Source organism: Artibeus jamaicensis, unplaced genomic scaffold (assembly GCF_021234435.1).
Source record: "Artibeus jamaicensis isolate MK-2021 breed Jamaican fruit bat unplaced genomic scaffold, CSHL_Jam_final contig_558, whole genome shotgun sequence".
Classification (NCBI taxonomy): Eukaryota; Metazoa; Chordata; class Mammalia; order Chiroptera; family Phyllostomidae; genus Artibeus; species Artibeus jamaicensis.
In genome coordinates, this window is record NW_026521886.1 from 4836455 (window position 1) to 4860428 (window position 23974).

General features: G+C 45.6%; 1 protein-coding gene across 2 annotated transcripts; it reads right to left on the reverse strand.

The window, feature by feature from the left end:
* Window positions 1-920: 920 nt before the first annotated feature.
* MCM2 (minichromosome maintenance complex component 2) lies at window positions 921-23935 on the reverse strand. Of its 2 annotated transcripts, none has more exons than XM_037135065.2 (16): window positions 23830-23935; window positions 22759-22994; window positions 19182-19357; window positions 18809-19069; window positions 15959-16178; window positions 15452-15659; window positions 12341-12475; window positions 11840-12031; window positions 6988-7081; window positions 5581-5831; window positions 5341-5467; window positions 4686-4798; window positions 3544-3789; window positions 2585-2767; window positions 2176-2331; window positions 921-1741 (listed from the first exon to the last, which is right to left on the reverse strand). In XM_037135065.2, exons 1-16 carry the CDS (start codon window positions 23833-23835, stop codon window positions 1631-1633), a joined length of 2715 nt encoding a protein of 904 aa, XP_036990960.1. In that variant the 5' UTR covers window positions 23836-23935; the 3' UTR covers window positions 921-1630. The 2 variants fall into 2 exon arrangements, with proteins under 2 accessions (XP_036990960.1, XP_053526295.1); XM_053670320.1 differs by having other exon boundaries at window positions 23841-23859.
* Window positions 23936-23974: the final 39 nt, after the last annotated feature.

Consider the following 23974-nt stretch of genomic DNA (forward strand, 5'->3'; position numbering starts at 1 on the left):
TAGGGGATGGATGGCCATGCTGATCAGATGAACAATATGGACAAAAACAGGGTCACATGTTAAACCTGACAAGCTCTGAGGCCTGCATGGTTGACCCTACAAACTCCAAAAGTAGCTACGCAAAATGACTGAAATTAAAACTGCCTAACTAAAAGCAAGTCATCTTAGGCCTGTCTTTACAAAGGTCTGACTTTACCTGAGTCTGTTGTCTTTTTGTATCTACAATAATATACCTTTGGAATGTCTAACTAAACCCCTTTAATACAGATTCCCTCACGACAATCTTCTACCAGAACACCCAACCAGGAACCCCTCACTGTTATCTTATTGCATAATATACTCTGTGTTGTAAATGCTCACTTATACTCACCAATGTAAAAGTATTTGTCTCATTTTATTCTTTACCCAATCTCTGATTTCCTGGCTTTGCTTTTTTCTGCCTCCCTAACCTGGCCACCAATGCATTTCATGTAACCCTTTTTATGCTTCCTGCTTTATGTTTAAAAATAGACTGCAAAACTGCTATTCTCCAGAACATTTTCTCAATTTGTTAAGATTTTGCTTTGCAGTAATTGTTATTAGTTTGGTTCACATAAACTCATAAAAATTCTCTACAGGTTTAGACATTTCTGACATCAGCAAGAATGTTGCTCCAATCAGAAACTAGGCCAGGTTACCTCCAATCCTTCCTGGTGTACAAGTATGTTTTATGCTTCCCACAGATCCCACAGACAGCAACTGCCAACTGAATTCCCTAGGGAGATCCACAGCATTTTGGCTTTGTTCATTCTCAAATAAAACAGCTCTTCTAGCCTCATATACCTCTTTCAGAACACCAAAGGCAGCAGATGAAAAGGGCTTTCAAGGGAAGTCCAGGAAAGCCTGCATTATGATACTGAGATAGAACTAAGACCAACAGATACCAGTATTTAGATTTTAATTTTATTAAAAATTTAAATCACAGAAACAGAATGTACAAACAATGAGAAAATGGGGACATGATTAGGTAGGAAAAACAGATTAACACAGCTAGGGTGTGCAGTAGTCTTCATTATATCAACCCCTCTGACCCTTCTACCTGTAGGAAACCAAGCTGTCATTAGAGGATAGAGGGATTGTACTTTTTTCCTGCCTACATGATTTCTCCACTCATAGAAGCCTATATATACCTGCAGGACAGACTTCAGAAAAACACTACCAGTATCTTTGAACTTGCTCTTCAGCCAAAGTTGCCAAAGCAGTAAGGACACAGAATTCAAGCCAAGAAGGCAAGAGTTCTCATAACACCCTTATATGGTTAGTCACTTAAAAACAGTGAGTATCCTCAACACACCAAAATGAAGGGGAAGCAGACTTCGTTTGAGTGGTGGGTTACTGAGCATTTGAAAAAGAAACATAAGTAAATCATGTCTATCCAAGATGATGAGAGAAGCAGAAGGGGAGAAATAAATAGTAACATTCCTAGCCACAATTCAAGCCCAGAAGACTCAGGGAAGTCAGATGGTTCAGCTGCCAGCCCTGGCCTCACCATACTCTGTGTCCCCCAGTGGTTTGTGTTTGTATCCCTGAAGTACAAAGTAAAGTGAACACCAGAATTACTTCCCAGCCAAAATGAGGAGACTGTGGAGGCTCAGAACTGCTGGAGGATCGTCTTCTGCTTCATATCACGACTAAATTTGTTCATCCGAAAGAGCTCACTGTCATAAAAGGCAGAGAGGTTGTGAATGTTGATCTGACGGGCCTAAAAGGAGAAAGGGTCAAGTAAGCTGTGGAAATGGATTCTAGAATGCTCAAATCCACACAATCTTTGGTTCAGTTCACTTTGCTAAGGCCTATGCACCATAAGCGAGGTAGGGTTCCTGTCTTCATTGCAGAGAAAAGTCAACCAGGGCAGAGGCTGGCTGTATCATGGTGTAGAGCTACACACAGCTTGCCACTGTAGCTCTGTGTCGTCTCCTCCATAGAATGGAATGACAGTAACAGAACTTACTGTCTTTTGACTGCTGTGAAGATTGAGTACATGGAACACTGCTCAGTATATTATAAACACTAGATAAATGGCTCTCATCCAAAACCTGCCCACTCACCGACAGTGCAAGAACCATTTGTTCCCCCAAAATGACTTGACAGCTCCCCAGGCAACCAGCCTGGCTGTTCTCCCACCTGTGCCCATACCTTGTCCACCAAATCCTTCTCAGGCACTTCAATAGTGTCCTGCTGGGCCCCAAAGCGGTTGCGTTGATAAGTCACCTGCTCTGCCACTAACTGCTTCAGTATGAAGAGTAACAGCTCATTGTTATCACGCCGGAATGAAAGGTAGCGGGCAAACGTCTGCATAAGAGAAGAGCAAAATTCACTCCCTCCCTACTAAGACACTCAAAGAAAGACATTATAGGATGTGGCCACCCCACTCCTGCCCTCCTCTCTTCTCCACCAGCAAAAGCAGCCAGATAAGAAAGCTTCTGCTGCCAGGCGGCAGAGCAAAGCACAACATCCAGGCCAGCATCCCAGGATGCCCATGTGTACGCTCATGTGTCAAGCTGACCTTTAGCTCCAAAGGGACTTTGCCTCAGATCACACCTACCTTCCGCATGCTGCGCATAACACTGAACTTCTGTGTGTCAATAAAGCTCTCCAGCATCACACGGATAGCCATGTTGACATCATCCTCTATCACATAGTCCCGAAGGTGGATGCGTGCGTGGGCCTCTGCCATTCGGATCATGGACTCAATGTGCCGCACCGTGATGGGGATGCTGCCTGTTGCCTGGAGAGCATAGCACCAGATTTTCTCAGCCAGGAGAGAAGCAAGGAAAATGACTGGCAATGCTAGCAGCCTAAAACCAGAGGGCACATCTCACCTCCCTATGGCAGAAGTGCTCAACAGAGCCACCAGGTGAGCTCACTCTTTCTCCTCCTTCTTAAAGTGTGGTAATGCCCAGTGAATGTCTATGCTATGGCCTGCCACTATCACCAGTTCTGCTTCCACCAGTTCACTTATATGCATCCTAGAGTCCGTTACACTTGTGGCCAGCTGTCCTTGTTACTGTCATGTACCAAGACTTGCAAGGTCCAATGCAGCATGAGAAAATAAGCTGTTGTTTGCTTCTATGAAAACTAAGCTGAATGCTGAGAAGACTTGAAAAGGTTAAACAAAATGAAAAAGTTGTTGTGTTAATTAAGTGTGTGAAAGTACCAAACTACAAGGATTCTGTTTTCCAATTGCTTGCAAGCTGCCTTTAAATCCTCACCCCACCATGGAAGAACCAAAACTAGGTCAGAGCACCCATTCAAGTGAGATTTATGCAAAATAAAACATGGAACTTATTCAGTGGCAATCAAAAGACCCTCCCTATACCCACAGAAACAAATACATACACATTTAAGTGCCATCTAAAAAAAACCTCTCCAGGCACAAGATATGCAAGTTTCTTTTACAAGGCCTTTCTGCTTTAGCACTTTCTCGGGTAACTGACTACAAGGATGAGAGAGCTGCTGCCTGCTTCCTGCTGTGCCTGGCCCCCCAGCTCCCAGGGCCTGTACCATGGATTCTTTCCTCAGGTCACTGTACATCTTGGCCACCTTATCCTGGTCCATCTGATTGAGCTTCGGGTGGACCTTTTCCTTGGCATAGATGATATACTTCTTCAGGACCTCCTGTGGCAGCGGCTTCACGCCATACATGTTGGGCATGTTGGGCTCTGGGGCACTGCCCAGCCTCTCCTCTTCCTTGTTGCTAGGATGGTGTCTAACGTGGCTGCCAACCACAAAACGGGCCAGCATCTCATCCTAAAATGGAAGAGGGCAGATCACAGGGGGAGTCTCGTGGCCTGGGGAGAAGTCAGCTAGCTGAAAGAAGTGCAAACTGATATACTTCGGAAGAATATTCTCTCAACACTTATATCCCACACCTATTTTATGTGCAGCTCCAGGTACCTGGGTCCATTGGTAAATGTGACCAAGCCCTCACGGAGCTTACCTCCTAGTGAGAGTAGAGAAGGCAGTTTTAAAAATTAACTACAGAAAGTAACATGTGCTAAAAAAAGAAACAGGGCAATGGGTGAGGGCCCGAAAAGATTCTAGCTAAGGTTGCTAGAGTACCTCTGTCATCTGATAATCCCAGATAACAGCATTCTAAGGTCTGGCATCTTTAAGGTGTGGGCAAAGTGAGGGAAGAGGAAGAGAGACAATTTTATAAGGACAGCAGCAACAGCAAAGATGGTGGATCCTCTGATAGTTACAGGGGAAGCTGCTAGCAGGTTAAGAAAGAAAGGTATGACCTGACTTTTGCTTTGAAAAAAACAGGCTGGCAGTCTAAATGGGCATGAAAGTAGAAGCCAGGCGACCCACAACCACACACCACCATACTTCAGTCAGAGCAGGAGAAACTAGGTCTCGGGTTATAGCAGACAAACAGTAAAACGTGAGTACTCAGGCAGTAAGACCATCAGAACTTGGTGGCAGAGTATGGACTGTACTGACTGTGTTAGGTGGGTGGCTGGGAAAGGGGAGCCAGTGAAGGAAAGAGAAACCAACTGTGTCTCTGGACACAAAAACAAGAGTGAAACACTCACCAAGGTCCATGTGGTAGCCCCTTTTCTCATGCCTGGTACACCACAGGCCCCAAGCTGTAGTAGAGGTCCCCAGAACTTATTGCATGGAACCTGGGACATGGGGTTGGGTACCTGGACTGGGTCCACCGTGTCCCTCACCACACACAGGATGTCAAAGCGGGAAATGATGGGCTCTGTGAGGTCCACGTTTTCTGAGAAAGTCAGTGAGGGGTCATAGCGGCCCCCTGTAACACAAAAGAACCTATCAGGGTGCATGCTACCATAGATCCTCTCTTCTAGAACCATAGAAAAGTTCTCTCCAACCCCAAGTTGCTTCAGTGACAGAAGGGGAAGAAAACTTTGGCAGAGGAACTAGAAGAGGCTGGAGATTCAGTGCCTGCTATCTGTGAGGCATTCCAGATGAGATAGAAAAGGGCTTTCCCCAAGCAATGGCCTGAAGTAGTCTTGAGATAGAAACCCTGTTTGTCTCCTGGCAGGAACAGCCAACCAGACTGGCAAGGGTGCCTGGCAGGGATCAACAAGCCACTTCATAATGAATTAGATTCTGCTCTTAGGCTTTCTGAAAAGAATGGCCATGGGTGGTTCTGAGAACATGGCTCAACAAAAACCCAAGAGTCCCACACAGGAAAGAACTACCTTCTGTTGCTTAATTCCTAATTCAGATCTGCAACTGGATGATGGGTACTACAGGTTCCTGATTCCCAAAGGCAGGGACTAGTTCCCTTTGGCAGTCCCTGGGCCCCACCAGCCATCCTGCCTGGTATACCTATGGGGTTGGCAGCAGCAATGACAGTGCAGCGAGCCTGCAGGGAGGTGACGATACCAGCCTTCGAGATGGAGATACTCTGTTGTTCCATGGCTTCGTGGATGCTGGTTCTGTCTTGGTCATTCATCTGCAAGAATCAAATATATGATTCTCCCTGACATGCCAGTGTAACACTTGTCCCCCACTGAGGGCTAAGCCAACACACTTTAAGTCCCATTACCTATAGGGTCCAGGACCTACCTTGTCAAATTCATCGATGAGACATACTCCTCGGTCAGCCAGAACCAGGGCTCCAGCTTCTAAGGTCCACTCCCTGCTGACAGGGTGCCGCTGGACATATGCTGTGAGGCCCACAGCTGAAGCCCCCTGGCCAGTGGTGAAGATGGCGCGGCTAGACACTTTCTCAACATATTTGAGGAACTGAGACTTGGCTGTGCCAGGATCTCCACACAAGAGCACGTTGATATCGCCTCGCACCTTGTGCTTGCCCCCTGGAGGAGGCAAGGACGGCAACAGAGGGAATGGGGACAAAAGGAAGGTGATGGATATAGGGCTTATACCCAATTTCTCAGCCTATTATGAATGAAAAGGAATATTCTCTCCAGAGAGGGATGCAATACCCTAGGACCAGCAATCCCATTTCTGAGCAATGAACCCAGAAAAATGGGTACACAAGGAGGTGAGTATAAATATCTTCTTCATAAATGTAAAAAACTGAAAGCAATTACATGTTCTTCAACGAGAAGGATAACCAAATACATTATACTATATGGACAATGAACAGTAACTTATATGGACAATGAACAGTAACTTAAAAGCATGAACTTGCTCTGTATAAACTAGTGCCAGAAAAATGTGTTACGTGAGTGGTAAAAAGCAACCCGGATATTTTATGCATAGTCACTTATACACACATACAGGAACTATAAATAGAAATGTGTTTTATGAAATACTGTGTTTCCTAGGTATGCATGTTAAGTCTATGAACAGCCAAACAAAGGTCTGGGAGTCACATACCACAGTGACCAGAGGAGTAATCTATGGGGAGGGGACTAAAATTAAAAAGGGTGGTCAACAGTAACTTTGGCTTTTCTGCGACTTCTAAAAATTTAATAAGAGTATGTAATATAACAAATTCATGTATTATTTTTAAGTTAAAACAATTCTTTAAAAGACAAAGTTTAAAAAAAAAAAGACAAAGTTTTTTAAAACGAGATAAGTGGCCCTGGCTGGTGTAGCTCAGCGGATTGAGTGCAGCCCTGCAAACCAAAGGGTTGTCAGTTTGATTCCCAGTCAGGGCACATGCCTGGGTTGCAGGCCAGTTCCCAGCAGAGGACGCAGGAGAGACAACCATGCATTGATATTTTTCTCCCTCTCTCCTTCCCTCCCCCTCTAAATATAAATAAAATCTTTAAAAAGTTATTTAAAATGAGACATGCAAAGATGAATCTGCTAATCATAAAAGAAGGCAGAGGTAGAGCTAAGGACATGGCGATGCCCGAGATGCCATGCCTGTAGGCTATGTTCTCCCTATGACGACTGAGCTGTACATGGTCTGGCCACCTCTTAACATGCTTTCAATACAGTCCTTCCTTGTCTGATATGTAGAACCTGGCTCCTATTAAATTCCCTATAGACTCTACTTACCTGGGTTTTTGGGTTCTCCTCCAAACAGAGAGAGTGCTAGGCCTCTCTTGATATCTTCATGCCCGTAGATGGAGGGAGCAATACTGGCAAAGATCTGAAGAAGGGAGGGACAGGCATGGGTAGAGTCTGGGCAGATAACCCACCTGTTCTGGTCTTAGGGGATGGAAAAGTCTCTAGCCCCAAAGCACCCACTCCACAGCTGCTTAAATTCCACCAGGCCTCAACATTAAGCCCTGCTCTCTGACTTGTCACTAGCTGGCTCTTTCTGAAAGTCACAGAACTTAGAAATTTAAAAGAACTTTGGTCATACTCCTTTATGTTGTCCCAGTTCAATAAGGACTACCCCAAGGTTGCAGACCAAGAGCAGAAAGGAGACAAAATCCAGCTTCTGACAGTAGGAAGACCCCTCACAGGGGTTCTGTACACTGCCTGAGTCTGTTTCCTCTAATGGAAAAGTAATACTACCCAATTCACAGTTTTTTTTGAGCTCTAAGTGAAGTGTTGACACAAGTTATCTGGCTCCTGGCTGGGTTGTCATGGAGAAATACAATACAAAGTCAGGTCTGGTGTAGAAAAAACCCAAGTGTCCTTTGATGGATGGATGTGTCATATACATATACAATGGAATACTAGTTAACCATAAGGAGGAAATATTGTTATTTACAACAACATGGGTGGATGTTGAGAATATCACACTAAACAGAGTCATACAAAAAGTGAAGAATCATAGGATTTCACTCATGTAAGATATAAACAGAAAGCAACAAATGAACAAATAAAACTCACCAACATACACAACAGTATTGTGGTTACCAAAGGGTCAAGAGGGATTGAAGAGGGTGAAGGTGGTCAAATACATATGGTAATGGACAGAGGCTACATTTTGAGTGATGAGCACACAATCCAATATACAGATGATATACTATAATTCTGTACACTTAAAACATAAATATAGAGTGCCTGGGAGACATAGTCACCAGAAATTCAGGTCATTTCAACTTGTGAGCCAGTGAAACAGTCTCCATGTCTCTGTGTACACGCAGCAGAGAGAGGGAGAAGACTGCAAAATCTGCTGAATGGTCAAGATGAAACGAAAGACATGTCTGGCTGATGGGAATCAGCTTCTCCTTCCACCTGTGGCACGGTTATGCCCTATCTCTACCTTTCCACCTTCTGCAAAGCACTGTATCCTCACAGGTCAGACTGAGTGACTTGGGAAGCACCAGGCCCTGGAGAATGGGGGCTCTGATAGAAAAACAACACTGGGGTGGCGAGGGAGAACCACTCCCTAAGCACTGGACTCAGCTGTCTTGTCTCTGCTGACAGCCAAGTGGAAGTTACTTTCTCTGGCTTCCCTGGAAACGTGAAGATGGGGGAAACCCAATTCTGGGCACTGGAACTGGGGGTACGCATCAGCAGTCTATTCTGTGTATGGCCACTCTTCACAACAGCCAGGGCAGTGTGATTGACATGTCCTTCTTGGAAACAGGACCTGCTGGTACCACTCTGATGCTGTGCCAGAAATGCTTCCTATCACCATTTTACATAAGTTAGGAGTGGAGGTCTGTTTCCACAACATTACATCTTTTCTAGTTCTATCTTTGGCTCTAACATTTAGTGTAAAAACTAGTCAAGCAGAAGTTGTTAGCACTGCTAGCATTAGTGGCTCACAGTGGTCCAGACCTAGTGCATCTAGGAGCTGATGTTTCCAAATACTGTTTCCCACCAATGGGAAAGAATACTTCCCACCGGGCTGTTTGGAGAAATAGCTGATTCTAGGTCTGGAACAGGAAATATAGTATCTGGTACAACTAATAGCCTTTTTATTATAAAATCATAAGATTGTAATTCTGTAATATAACAAGATCATACTCAAGCACACCATATAACATTTTAGGTGAAATGTTCAAATTTCAAAACTATAAATTATTACACCCATATTATCACCCTACCAACCACACTCAAGTACGTATCACTTCTGCCAGACCCTGTACATAAGGAGACTGCAATAACCTTAATGACATTAAACCCTAGAAATCAAACATCCTGCTTTTATTATAGGAGTTCCACCTTGGGTAAGTCAATATAGTTAAGAGCAGTTTCTCTATGTAGAAGTGTTCCAGCAAATGAATGAAGACAGATTTGGAATGAGAGGACTGTTATTTCATACCCCTCATGAATGGATAGATTTAGCCAAGGATCATCAGTGGCTGTGAACATCACAGCCCTGGGTGCTGTACCTCCTGGTCAAGTCACCTCTGTAGAGTCTTGCTATGGCTCCCACCCAAAAAGAAAACAAAATTTAAACAAAAGTCTGATGAAGCCTCTGTATCTGACCACCAATTTATAGAAAACAAGCAACAGGAGTATGTTCAACAAAGACATAATTAGCAACATCTAAACCATGAAAATAAGACAGGACAAATGACACATTGTCTTCTGTTTTTTAATAATTGCAAGAGGCCCTGGCTGGTGTGGGTCAGTTGATTGAGTGCCAGCTTGCAAACTGGGGGGTTCACCACTTGCAGGTCAGGGCGCATGCCTGGGTTATGGCAGGGTCCCCAGTGTGGGGTGCTCAAGAGGCAACCACACACTGATGTTTCTCTCCCTCTCTTTCTCCCTCCCTTCCTCTCTCTCTAAAAATAAAGAAATAAAATCTTTAAATACATATATAATTGGAAAATTAAATTAAAATTAAAATATATAATTGCAATTAGAGATGGAAAATGACCAAGAGACAGATCAACCAATCCCAGTGTGTGGACTTTACTGGAATACTAACTCCAAGAAACTATAAACAAACAAACAAACAAACAAACCAATAAGATAATTAGAAAAATGTAAACATGAACCAAATAACTGATATAAAGGAAATGCTTTAAAGAGTGACAGTGGTATTGTGACTAGGTTTTAGTAAAAAGAGTCTTTCAGAGACACACAATAATATAGTTACAGATATAATGCTGGCATTTGCTTGGAAATGCTTGAGGGGGGAGTGGATTCAAGTACAGAGGAAACAAGCCTGGAGAGACTGGGACAACTGGTGAAGCTAAGTGAGCAATGCATAGGGATTCACTATACCATTTCACATAAAAGTATGAAAATTTTTATAATAAAGTTTAAAAATATGGGTCAGGACTTGTGCTAGGTATCCCACAGAATCCACAATAACCAAAGATTCACACATGCACCCTCCCAAACTTTGATTACTATATGGAGGGAGCAGAGTGCAGTCATTGGGTAACTCTGAAGTCACCTGGGTAGATCCTGGCTCTGCCACTATTAGCTATGTTATGTGGGCAACTTATTTAACCCTTGTGCTTGTTTATTCATCAATAAAACGGGACACAAGATGACACCTAAATTATAGAATCATTATCACTATCTGAAAATTACCTAGACAGTGTCTAGCAGATGCTCAGTACTCTATATAACAATTCTTTTATGAAGCCCTTATATGCATTAGGAATACTGAGAGATGGTATGCCCTAGATCTCCCATCTTCCTACACATTGTGTGAGTATGCCAAAACTGTCCATCCCTAAATTCTTTACCCAGATTGCTTCTTAGAGCTGTTTATGTAGTGGGCACCCTTGCAGGGTGAACTCTTTATGTCCCTCCAAGACTACAAATAGCAGCCTGAGTCCTATTTGCTGGGCATGGCAGATTCCCAGGCCGTTACCCTCCTGCAAAGCACCCACACATACAGGTGGGCCTCCCTGTGGAGCAGAAAGGCAAGGGGCAACTGTGTTAATGCTTACACTGCTCAATGTGCCCTATGGCTAACTTGGTTATCTTGGAAGGTTATCAGGCCAACTTAACAGCTGGTATGAAGGGTATATTCAAACCCAGACCTGCCAGGAAGTATCACAGTGCTTCCCATTAATTATTTCACTTAACCCTGAAAATTCAAATCCTAATTAAAATATGTACCCAATGAGGGCAAGGACCATATCTTACTTCAAAAGAGAACTGTGAGCTTGAGAACACTTACACCCTTGGTAGGTGGTGGCATTTGAGCAAGTAAAATAGCAGAGGACTTGTATGAATAGAAATTTAACATTATACTTGTTATTTGTATGTCTTCAATGTTAATCTCCTAACTTTCTGTAAAAATGTCTAAACAAACAAACAAACAAACAAACAAACAAACAATGGCCTGGCTGCTGTGGCTCAGTGGATTGGGTGCCAGTCTGCAAACTGAGTCGTCACCGGTTTGAGTCCTGGTTGGGGTGCATAACTGGTCCCCTCATGGGGGCGCTCAAGAGGCAATCACACATCAATGTTTCTCTCCCTCCCTCTCATGTGAGACGATGTTTGAGAGGCAACTGATGAATGTATCTCTTGCACATTGATGTTTCTCTGCTTCTTTCTCCTCCCCTTCCCCTCTAAAAATAAAAATTTTAAAACATTCTAAGAAAAAGTCATATCGAGGTAGAACTCTTTCTGGAGAAGACTGTGGGTCTTCCCCATAACCTGACACTTGGGGACAACCACATGTAGCAAGTTATTCTTAACTGCTTTGCCTCCATTTCAACACTGAGCTTGGGCTCCACATCTGATGAATCCTTACAATCCTGTCCTAACCTGATGGGGCCACAGGCTCAGACCAATCCCCGATGCCAACAGCTGAGTGTGGGGACCCCCATCAAAGCAAGTTTACTGAGTTGCCACTAGGAGAATAAAGTAAGAGAGAGTAAAATTTCCAATACCTGACAATTAAGACTGAGATTTCAGGACAGACTTGGAGTAGCAGCTAAAGCTTAGGCAGCAAACCCTGGGCACCTACAACACACTCAGCAAGTCCCTGGCTTTCTCACAGAGCATGGCAGCCCCAAGGACTTCCACTTGCCTTCTCTCCAATCTGCTGGTCCTTGGAGAGGCTGGTGATCATCTTCACATCTTCATCAGTCAACTCCCCCATGGCAACCTTGTTGTCTTTCTTGGAAATGTGGTTTGCTAAGATGACTGTGGCAAAGATGGGGAAGCCATTGGCAGTGTTGAGGGAACCATCGTAGTTGTTGTGGTAGATACCAGTCAGCTCCTAGGGAGAGAGGGGAAATCACATGGTCAGGGTGGGGGGCAGCCCCAGGGTCAAAGTAGGGCTGGGCATACTTCCAAAGCTGGCTTCATCCAGTTGCTTTTCTTCTAAGTCCTCCATGCTACACGCACCAAGATTAGAAACTCAGTAAAACCAAAACACAACCAGTTCCAGATAGCCATTCCAGTACAAGGGTCACTTAAGGACTCATCTCAGCCCACTCCCCAACTACCATTAACCCTTCCCTGGCCCACCAGAAACACACAAATCTTAACAACTCAGTTCCCTCCCAACATACTCCTCACCACGTACTATCTCGTCTCCTGGCTTGCAGCTGTCCACCAAATCGGCAAGAAGAATTGCATCCTTGGAGCGGGGCAGCCGGCCAGCTGCCACTTTGCCAGGACTCTCTTGAATGCGGATGCGCTGGTAGTTCTGATAGATGGTCTGTGAGGGACAAACAAAAAGCCATGGGACCTATCCCCGTGAGACAGTCTTCATACTCCTCCAAGCACTGAATTATGTCACTTCACCTTGATGGGGACCCAGTGAGGGACAGTCAGCAGTATTGTTGACTCTCTATTATTATTTTTTTGTGTGTGTCTATTGTCTTCACTAGGAAAACAAAATCAAAGACAGCACAAAGGGATCCCACTGTGACCAGCACATCAACGGAAGGTCCCTACTCCTGACACTACCCCTCAGATGCCTCCTGACTGGTGGACAGTCAAGCATCTGTTACTGCCTCAAAGCTGAGTCCTCATGCATATGAAGCCAGGCTGCCTAGGTTCAGATCCTGGCTCTGTGGTTTACTCTGTGTAATCCTGGGCAAGTGATGATTACCTCTCTTGTGTCTTCTTGGCAGAATGGAGATGCTAATACTGCCAAATGCAACCTCCCAGTGAGGATTAAATCAAGTCACACATACCAAGCTCTTAAACTGATGCCCAAACAACAAATTACATTAGTGTGGGCTCTGATTATCAAGTATGTGCCAACACTGTGCCATGCAATTTAATGTCCCTTATTGCACTTATTGTCTGGAAGAGATCACATTAACAGAGCAGTTTGCTCTGGGTCAAAATGTCTGACTTCTAATACTGAGTCACTTCCTAGCTGACCCTAGCCAATTTCTTCATTGGCCTAAAACAGGGTAACAGTGCCTGCCTTACAGGGTGTGATGAAGACTATATAATTTTCACCAGGCACCTGAAAAATCCTCTAAAATACAGAAAAGTCAGCTGTAATTATCAATCCTATACTAGTTACTGCAAGTTCCCTAGAAGTGAAGCCTCAAGTTCTGCTCCTGTGCAAGAGATTTTTGTAAAGTGGAATCTGTAAAGGAGGGAAGATAGACAGGGCAGGTAAGCCTCAGCACAGGCGTGGACTCAGGTAAGGTCCAGTCTGGCAGATATGTCTCACTAGGCAAGGCATACATGAATGTTTAAAGAGGTCAGTTTTTGACTGTAGACTATCACAAGCACAACTTCCCAGGCATTTTCTAGCAAGGCAGCTCTGGAAAGGGTACTTCTCAGAAGTGTAGAGCAGTAGAGGTTAGCAGCTAACACTTAGGGCAGCAAGGCACAAAGGAGATCTGTGCATCCACTGCAGGTACTATGACTTTACACATTAAGCTGTTCAAGTACAAATGATACAGGGTGCAGCCAAAGGGGGGCCCCCCAAAAAAAAAGATTTGGAATGGTGTCCAGAATTCAAAGTGTATGGGAATAATGGAGAGACATATAAGATGTCCTCACCCCACCCCCACAGGTGTGAGTTGGGGGGGAAGGGACAGTTTTGCACAGCCACAGCCTTGCAGCTAATCCATGGCATTGTCTTTTAACATATCTATAGCCTCTGGCGGTCACTTGGATATGTTAAATGGCTGTGGCCAGGCTTGGAGCTAGGGGGATGAAGTCACTTCCCCCCAAGATGTAACTGGGGGCAGGTCCCCCCAAGTTACAGCGCCTGCGTAGGGGCTTGGAGAAGACTGGCTCGAGGACATGGGATGATTACTGCCCAGACTAACGATGGCAGCCCAGTAAACTTGTATTAATACAGAATACTGGCAGGTGTAACTGATCTTGGGAGGAGTCGGAAATAGGGGTACAGAGGAAGATGGGTGCTGGGATTTAAGAGCCAGGCACGGCAGCCATAGAGAGAGAGCCACGCGGTTTCAGCAGAGTGAGGACCCCCGGTTGGTGGGGTGAAAGAGGGAGCCACGTGGTTTTGGCGGAGTGTGGACCCCCTCTTTCCCAGGTGAAAGGGAAAAACCACGCAGTTTGGCCAGAATGGAGATCCCTGCAGCCAGGTGAAGAAGACAGCCACATGCTTTTGGTGGAGTGCGGACTCCTGCAGCTTTGGTAGAAGAGGCCCACGCGGCTTTGGGGTGCCCCCCTTTGGCCACGGGGCCTGAAAAGCAACAGAGACTTTGACTGGAACTGGGTACAAAGGACTCTTGCCAGTGGACCATGAGAGGGTACCACAGTACTTTGGATTAACTCGAGATCCTGCACAGTGACACAGCTGATGGTGCCAGCGGCCTGCAACACAGACGTGTGCTCTTTTCCTGATTTACGGTACCCGGAGTTGGGACAGTGGGAGAAGGGAGCGCTGTGTGGGTGTAGGTGTACAACCTAAAGGACTTTGATATTTTAGTGGTGGCATTAGGCCTGAATAGCATTAAATAAACATTTTGTTTCCTTTTCACAAATCTCTGGCATTAAGAGATGTGTTTCCAATTGGCGGCGGACAGAAGGGCCCAGTAGATTTTAGTATTTTGGTTTTTGGGAGGGGCCCCTGTTGTACAGCAGTTTTGGGCATCCCTAGGTGGGCCAAATATTGTATTGCCCCTCCCTCGGACCACCTCCTCTTGTTCGGTAACACAAAGGCATATATAATGTGCCTGGGGTTGTAAGGCCCAGAGGCTTTTAGCAGCATATCTTGTATATGCCACAGTAGTGTCTGAAGTGGTTATAACCCAGAAGCCCCCAACCAAAGGCCCAGAGAGGCAGGAACCAGAAACATCAAGAGATGTCTCAATGTGATTAGAGGCGCCCCATGTGAATGATGGACTGAAAAGCAGGTGCCCTACTAAGGGTGCACCTGGAGAAGAAGGGTGGGCCCAGTTTAGCCAGATCTTCCCATTTTTCAAGAGAAGCCATAAACTTTTATGTTTTAAATAAAACTCACCCAATTTTTAAATACTGGCTTGAATTTTTGAAAATACCACGTGGGAAAAACTAAACAGGCTGGCCAGACAGAAGTAGTTTGCCCTGTGGTGTGGACAATACACAACACCCTCTTGTTTCTCTCAGTTGCTTATGCTGGTTTTCCAAACTGCCTAAAATGTCAGGCAGGCCCTGCATACCAGGGACTCCTGAGATGGCGACAGCCAGCAGCCAGTGCTGTGTGCTTGCTCACCTCTTCCATGTTGACTTCAAAGGGGCCAGCTGACTGGCACTCAGGGCAGGAGCCAGGCTTCACCTCTTGGTTCTGTGACTGAGAAAAAGGTCCCAGCACAAAGCTACACTTGTTGCAGTTGTACTTGACCATGCTGAGCTGGGGCAGGACGCCTGTGCAGCTGGTTACCACCCCACTTGTACGGATCAGCTGGTTCAGGTGAAGCTGCCTATGGAGATGAGAGAGCACATCAGAGGCCTGGAGCCCTGATGTGCAACCCATGCACACCCTCTGGAGAAGTCATGACTGCATGTGAGGGAATTCCATCTTGTGATCCCAAAAATCTGGGGCTTGGCACCACCAGATCAGATCAATCACACCACAACCAGTGCAAGCCAAAACTAATGGCAGAGGGCTCGCTTGGCTGTAGCCATCTGCCCACACCACCACCCTGTCAAAGTTTTCTCAAATGATGCCCAAGCCAGAGGGTGCCAAGGACTGGATTCCCGATCCCTGCCCTCAGCTTACCTCAGCGAACGCAGCTCCTCCACTAGAGGCAGATGGGAGATGCGCACATGTATGTGGCTGGTAATACGGTCGTACTTAGGGTACATGGCAAGCACGACCTCCAGAGCAGCCTCATCGAAGATCTGTAGCATTTCTGCCGGTGCTTCTGGCAGGAAGTATGCCAGGACATGCTCCCTGGCCGCCAGGTCCTCATAATTTACCACCAGGCTCTCACGGTTCTCTAGAGACAGAAAAAAACTGAACATCAAGCTAGAGGAGGCAATTTCCGTATCACTGTGCAAGTAGAGAGCCTGCTCCACCCAAGTCCTTGACTTCAAGCTGGAAAGCCCAGCTCTCATTCCTAAGTCTACCTTGCTTTAGCTACGTGCCTTACATTAAGTGACAGAGCTTGAGCCTCAACTTCCTAAATCTATAAAATAAGGATATCACACAGAGTACAAAGTCACTGGGAGAGTTAAGTAAAATAATACACACAGCATGCCTAATACACCAGGGCTGTAACCTGACATGCCTATAATGGCCAAGAAGGAAACCAAGGAATAAACTGTGTCAAATATAGGACAAAGGGAATGGAAGAAACAGCAGGAAACCAAGAATTGCATGCCTCCTTTTGAAATAATTACTGTCACAAAGAAATATGCCAATACTTCCGCCAAGATGGAGGCATAGGTGGATGTGCCGTGCCTTCTCACACAACCAAGATTAGAGAAAACTAAATATTAGCAACAGAAAACACAGCCAGAACACAGAAAATTGAACTTTTCGGAAGTCCGTTAACAACAAATTCTTCAGCCTGACCGGTAAGGGGCGAAACCAGCGGCTGGCGGAGCAGGGTTGCACAGGAGGTCTCGGCCAGACACACTCAGGCCGGCGGAATCCAGGCGCAGGGTCAGACCTAGTGAGCGACCCAGCGAGCAACCAGGCGAGCGACTGCGGGGGAGACAGCCGGCCCGGGGCTGCGTGTTGACTGAGGTCGCGCATTTGTGCGAGGGTGGACAGGCGAGGGAGTGGGTGGTTGGACCTGGCCGGCAGGTCCCCACGGCAAGCGGCAGTGGAGGGCGCCGCCATTTCCCTGCTCTGACCCCACCTCCATATACAGCATCATAACCCAGCGACTCTGAGCGGCCCGGCCCAGGTGAACCACCTAAGGCACTGCTCCTCCGCACCCAGCTGTGAGAAGCGGCAGAGGGGGTCGCCATTTCCCGGCTCGGGCCACACCCCCACATACAGCGTCACAACCCAGCGACCTGGGAATCCAAGGCACCGCTTCTTAAAGGGCCCGAACAGACCAAGAATGGCGCAGGAGGATCTCAGAGCCCCAGAGCCAATAAATCTAAGCGATGAAGAAATAGCAAAACTCACAGACGCACAGTTTAAAACACTGGTCATCAGGATCCTCACAGAACTGGTTGATTATACCAACAAATTAGACAAATATATGAAGGCGAAACTCATTGAAATGAATGGAATTGCACAGGACACCAATAGCAATGAAAAGGAAACGGGGACTCAAATCAATGGAGTGGACCAGAAGAAAGCAAATAATGGCCAAACAGAAAAGAGTCAAGAAGCAAGAATTCAAAGAAATGAGGAGAGTCTTAGGAACCTCCAGGACATCTTTAAACGCTCCAACATCCGAATTATAGGGGTACCAGAAGGGGGAAAGGCACAGCCACCAGTGGAAAACTTATTTGAACAAATAATAAAGGAGAATTTCCCCAATCTGGCAAAGGAAATAGACTTCCAGGAAATCCAGGAAGCTCAGAGAGTCCCAAAGAAGTTGGACCCAAGAAGGAACACACCAAGGCACATCAGCATTACATTAGCCAAGATTCAAATGAAGGAGAGAATCCTAGAAGCAGCAAGAGCTAAGGGGACAGTCACCTACAAAGGAGTACCCATCAGACTGTCAGCGGATTTCTCAAAAGAGACCTTACAGGCAAGAAGGGGCTGGAAAGAGGTATTCCAAGTCATGAAATCTAAAGACCTACAACCAAGATTGCTCTATCCAGCAAAACTTTCATTTAAAATGGAAGGACAGATAAGGTGCTTCTCAGATAAGATCAAATTCAAGGAGTTCATCATCACCAAGCCCTTATATGAAATGTTAAAGGGACTTATCTAAGATAAAGAAGTTAAACATGAACAATGAAAGGACAACAAACTCACAGTTATTAACAACCACACCTAAAACGAAAGCAAACTAAAAGGACAGCTAGATCAGGAGTGGAAACATAGAAATGAAGATCTCAAGGAGGGTTAGCAACAGGGGAGTGGGAGGAGGAGAAGGGGGGAGAAGGTACAGAAAATAAGTAGCATAGACAGTAGATAGAAAATAGATGGGGGGGGGGGCAAGAATAGTATGGGAAATATAGAATCTAAAGGACTTGAGACACATGGTCATAAACTAAAGGGGGGGTGATGGTGGGGATGGGGGGTAGGGTGGAGGGGAATAAAGGGGGAATAGAACAACTGTAACAGAATAATCAATAAAAAAATTAAAAAGAAATATGCCAATACTTTCTGATCAAAGTAGTAATCCAGATTTGCACATAAAACCCGTCAAAGTTTAAACATGTTAAAATACACTTCTGTGATTCACATGTGCTCCCTGGACAGTTAGCTAGAATGTTCTAGTGCAGAAGCACAGTATCTTTTGTGTATGTCTGAAAGTTGGATACGGTGAGCTCCAGGTCCTAGCTCCTGTCCAGTAACAGGCAAGTTATTTAATGTTCCTTGCACTTGACATCTTTATTTAATGTGCTGTTGCAGGGCCAAAGTGATAACTTTCTATCGGAGAGTTTTGCAAGGTGGACTGTGGTGAGCAGAAGCCCAGTGCAGAGAACAAACCTTTGCACATGTCACTGATTCGCTCCTTGAAGACGTTGTGGCCATGGCTGTCCACATGGGTGCGTAAGAAGTTCTTGAAGCGGTGGTGGATCTCCAGTTGGGGGCCTGCCAGGCTTACCCATTCACGCACAGAGTGGCCCTTAAGGTCCTCCAGGTTCTCAATGCTCTCTATCATCTCCTCATCCTCTTCACCATCCTCTGTGGCCCGTTCCACTTGGTGGCGCTTCCGAGTGGGACGATCCTCATCTTCTTCATCGCTGTCTAAGGATAAAAGGGACATGCTGGAGAGAAGTCTTCCCTAGCACTCTTTCCAACTCCTGGAGGCTCTGGAAGCAGGACTAGTCCCATCAGGGTTGCAGACATCTCAACCTACCATATAAGAGCCCACGTCGCATGCGACCCAGTCCCCGGCTAGCCTCACGATCACGCTGCCGCATGGCCCGCTCTGCTGCCGCCCTCTGACTGGCTGTCAGCTCCTCTATATCTTCATCATCCAATGCCAGTCCATCAGCCTCATAGGTGTCTATCTCTGGGATGGCACGATAGTCCCTGAAAGATGCCCAAATGGACCCTGTTAGTATTAAAAATGAAAACAAAAATACCCCAAACACGACTCAGGAATCAGACCTGTTCAAGAAGGCCCAGAAGCCCTGGCCTGGGTAAGCCCAAAGAATCTCTAGGCCAGAAACACAGAAGGCTCAAAAAGATCTCCCAGGAAGAAAAGTCATGCCATAACACGGATGAACCGCAAGGACATTATGCTCAGTGAAATAAGCCAATCACAAAAAGACAAATAACCTATGAAATTCAGTCTGGTAAGTTGAGAAAATTCTGGAGATGGTGATGATGGTCATACAACAGTGTGAGTGTACTTAATATCACTGAAATGGGCCCTTAAAAATTATTAAGATGAGAAATTTTATGGTATGCGTATTTTTCCACAATAAAAAAGGGTGAGGGGCTCCCCAGATAGCTTTAAGCAACTAATAAGAAAAAGGAATTGGAGGAACCGTAACATCTTCACACAGGAAGGCCTTTTAGAGAGCCAATTCAAGCTCACCCTCAGGGGAGGAATTCTCTCTCTCAGATAATATTGCCTCAAACCCCTTCAAGTCCTAGGGAAGGTCTTTTATTCACATCAGGCAAACCAGCCTCTCTGATATACCGTCCAACTGGCTCAAGTCTCTTAGGTTCTCTAAGACCACCAAGTACTCATTTTCCACAATGTCATCTATGAGCTATTTGAAGGGGAATGATGTCTTAACAAGGAACCCCCAGAAAGCAAGCGCTACTCTCCCCTCTGAAATTCTGGAAAGTGCAATAGATATCACTGTTCCACTCAAAAGATGAGGGAATTGAGCATTAGAGGATGATTTGACCTTTGCCAATGGGTGTGAAAATATAGCCCAAACACAAATTGCAAAGTTTTTATCCTGATACCATCCTGCCTCCCTAAGATAATCCTCTTGAATTCTCCCCTGTTCCAGGTGAGTAATAATTAGTGGAACTGCTACTTTTTGGGTTTTCTGGTTGTTTTTCATGTCAGACTATATTCTCAGAACAAGTAATCCTATACTGCTCATGCCAGAAACAGAAGCCAGAGACGGGCACATTTCTAAGCTCATCTGTTTCTGAATTCTTAAATTCTCAGGAAAAAGGGTATCTGACTCTTGAAATATATCAGGTCACATAAAATGTCCTTTATGTGTAAAAAGTTTTGTGTTTTAAAATAAACTATTAAAAAAACAAAAAAGAGCCCTGGCTGGTATGGCTCAGTGGATTTAGTGCCTGCCCAGGAATCAAAGGGTCACTGGTTCGATTCCCAGTCTGGGCACATGCCTGGGTTGCAGGCCAGGTCCCCAGTAGGGGGAGTGCAAGGCAACCACACATTGATGTTTCTCCCCCTCTCTTCCCTTCCGTCTAAAAAGAAAATAAATCTTAAAAACAACAAAAAAGACAAGTCACAGGTTGAGAAATATTTGCAAACTGTGTATCTGATGACTTACATCCAGAATAAAAATTCTTACAACTCAAGAAAGGTAAAAAATCTGAATAGACACTCTCCAAAGAGGATATACCTATGTCCAATAAACACAACTCAAGAAAGGTAAAAGAATCTGAATAGACACTTCTCCAAAGAGGATATACCTATGTCCAATAAACACATGAAAAGATGGTCCACATAATTAAGCACCAGAGAATTGTAAATAAAAATCCCAATGAGACACTATGTCATACACATTAGGATGACTATTATCAAAAACCAGAAAATAACAGGTGTTGGCAAGAATGTGGAGAAACAGGAACCCTCATACTTCATGTGTGGCAATGTAAAATGTTGCAGTTTTTTTTGGAAAACAGCCTGGCAGTACCTCAAAGGATTAACCAGAGTTAGCATACAACCCAGCAAATCCAACCCTTGGTATTTGCCCAAGAGAACGGAAAACACATGTCCACACAAAAACTTCACAACAGCATTACTCATAAGTGACAAAAAGTGCAAAGAACCCAAATGTGAACCATTATGATCATGGAGTAAAAAACATGGTTGGTCCATACAACAAAATATTATTCAATCATAAAAAAGAATGAAGTACTGACACACTACAACAAGGATGGACCTTGAAAATCAAAGAAAGTAAAAGAAGCCTGTTGCAAAAGCCAGTCTTGTATTATGATTTCATTTGTGTGAAACGGCCAGAATTGGCAAATCTAAAGAAACAAATTACTGGCTGCTTAGGGGTGGGGATGAGAACCAGGATTAAATGTAAACAGGCACAAGGGGATGAACATTCCCAATAAGGAAATGTTCTAAAACTGGACAGAGGTAATGGCTGCCAAACTTAAGAAATTGATTAAAAGGCATTAAATTGTATTCTTAGAGATAAATTTTCAAATATTTAAATTATCGCTCAGTAAATATGCATGTTAAAAAGCCCCAACAACAAAGGCTAACTGGGCCCAGCTAGCTCAGATACCTTGATCCAGAAGCCCCTGCTAAGGGCCTCCTCTCTTGCTCTCTGAAGGGACAGAGGGTAGAGAATGTTAGGGAGGGGTGTACTGCCTGGACAACTCCACAGCATACAAGGACCTGCCCAGATTGATCTGTCCCTAGACTCCTCATTCTTTCCACAGTATGAAATGTACTACACAACAGATCTGACTATCCAGGATGACAGAGCTTAAAGCAAAGATCCAAATGGTCTACAGTACAGTCCACAGTCCATGGGATGCTTCACAAAGGGCACTCCCTGTTGACTGTGGGATGGCCTGGACAGTCCTCTCACACACACCAGTCCTGGAACCGAGTCCCAGGAAAGGCAGGCCCAAAAGGAGACTCTTCACGAGGCTCCTGGGCATTCACATAATTCTACTAGAACACCTACCAAATCCTGGTTGTAAATATGGGGTAAGGCAGCAGAAACCTAACCTTACTTCCTTGCAAAGCTTACTCCACTGTCTTTGCACTGAGCACCCACAGTGTAACACACTGTGCCTTGATAACCTTTAATATGCTCACATGTTTTCTAGTAAGTGTGAAAGTATCTAACACATGGACTGGTACAGATTAAACATAATAAATGTTTGCTGGATTGAATCTAAATGTTGCTTAATCAGCACCCACCCACCAATGGCAACACGGTATTCCTTTGAAGTTGCAGAAAAGCACTCAGCTGCCTGCTTCCTGTCCTTCACAGTTGACTCTCTGATATGATCCACCAGGTTACAGACCCCTTGTAGCCCTGGGGCACACAACTCATGGAGCTGGGCTTACCCAGTCTTGCATATAGCAAGTTACATGGACCTATATTGTGGCCCCACAAACCTGTCCTCCCCCAGACGCAGAACCAAGGTGCTCTGATTTGTCTCCTCTGCCTGCACCCAAAGCCAGATGGTTGACAATTGGCGCTCTACAAAACTGATGATTGCAGGGCCTTGAAGAAAAGTACCTCTCCATGCCATCTCCAATAAGTTCCTCTCCATCCTCCTCCTCCTCCTCCTCCAGGGGCCCCTCTGTGCCTAGTAGCCCCTCAGACTCATCTTCAAAGGGAGGAAGGTCACGGCCAGGGCTGGAGGTCAGAGCATCTGCCCTCCGGGAGCTCCGTCCAGGGCTGGAGGTGAGAGGATCATTGCTTTGCCCACGGCGGGCAGGGCTGGAGGCCATGGTGAAGGACTCAGATGATTCCTGCAAGGGAAGACAAAAAAAGTGAGGGCTGATTTAGTTTTCTGTAAGGTTGCCCTCCCCACCAGTTATCCTGTCCTCTACCACACCAAATTCCTTCCAGCCTCAAGACTTCACACTTGCCATTCCCTCTACATGAAATGCTCTCCTGTGAGCTGTGCCAATGACTTAACACACAAGAACCAGCCCAAATACCATTTCTTCGAACATGTGGTCACTCAGAATACCCTGAGTTGTCTCCATGACAAGTCACTGAGGATACCCCATTTGTTCATATATCTATTGTCTCTTCCTCCTTGTAATCAAGCATTCCTACCCTTTTGAGCACCCACACTATGCCAAGCACCATGATACAAGAGCAACCAAAACATGAGAGGTCTTGATGCTTACAGATTGGTGGACGGGTGAGACAGTAAATAAAACCAAAAAAAATTACAGTAACAAGTGCATGAAAATGCGGGACCTTGCCTGTCTCGTATTATTCAGCTAGGGCCAGGCATACAGAGGGGGCCCAACCAGCATGTGCGTAGCGAATAAATCATAGTAGTCGTGCGGTATGGTCTGAGAGGGGCTTCAGGGGTCCAACGCTCCCAAGCTGGAGTGGGAGAGGCGGCATCACCAGGCACCGTATGGTGCGGGTCCCGCTGGCTTTGCAGACCCCAGGAGAAATCAGCTCCACACCAGAGCCCAAGGGCCCAGCCTCTGCCAAAGAACCGATCCCAAGAGGCGAGGATCATGGCAAGAGCCCAGCGAGAACAAGGACAAGAAGTCCGCGGCAACACCCCCTAACCCCCAGGGTCGCTGCCTCTTAGCACGCGCCCGGCACCCCTGGACTCACCGCCATCTTACCGACGCCCTCTCTGCTCCTACCGCAACAAGTAGATTTCGCGCGAAAAGTGGCTCACGTGATCCTCCAGCCCGGGAAGCGCCCGAAAGAACGTAGCGACGTCAGCGTCCCTTGCATCTCCGGCGCAGGGGGCGAG

Excerpts from the sequence above, each read along its gene's own strand:
- MCM2 (XM_037135065.2), bottom strand. Across the intron at positions 19,358-22,758 it reads ATTGGAGATGGCATGGAGAG|GGACTATCGTGCCATCCCAG; the intron begins GTACTTTTCTTC and ends GGCATCTTTCAG. Across the intron at positions 7,082-11,839 it reads ACCAGCAGATTGGAGAGAAG|ATCTTTGCCAGTATTGCTCC; the intron begins GCAAGTGGAAGT and ends TCCCTTCTTCAG.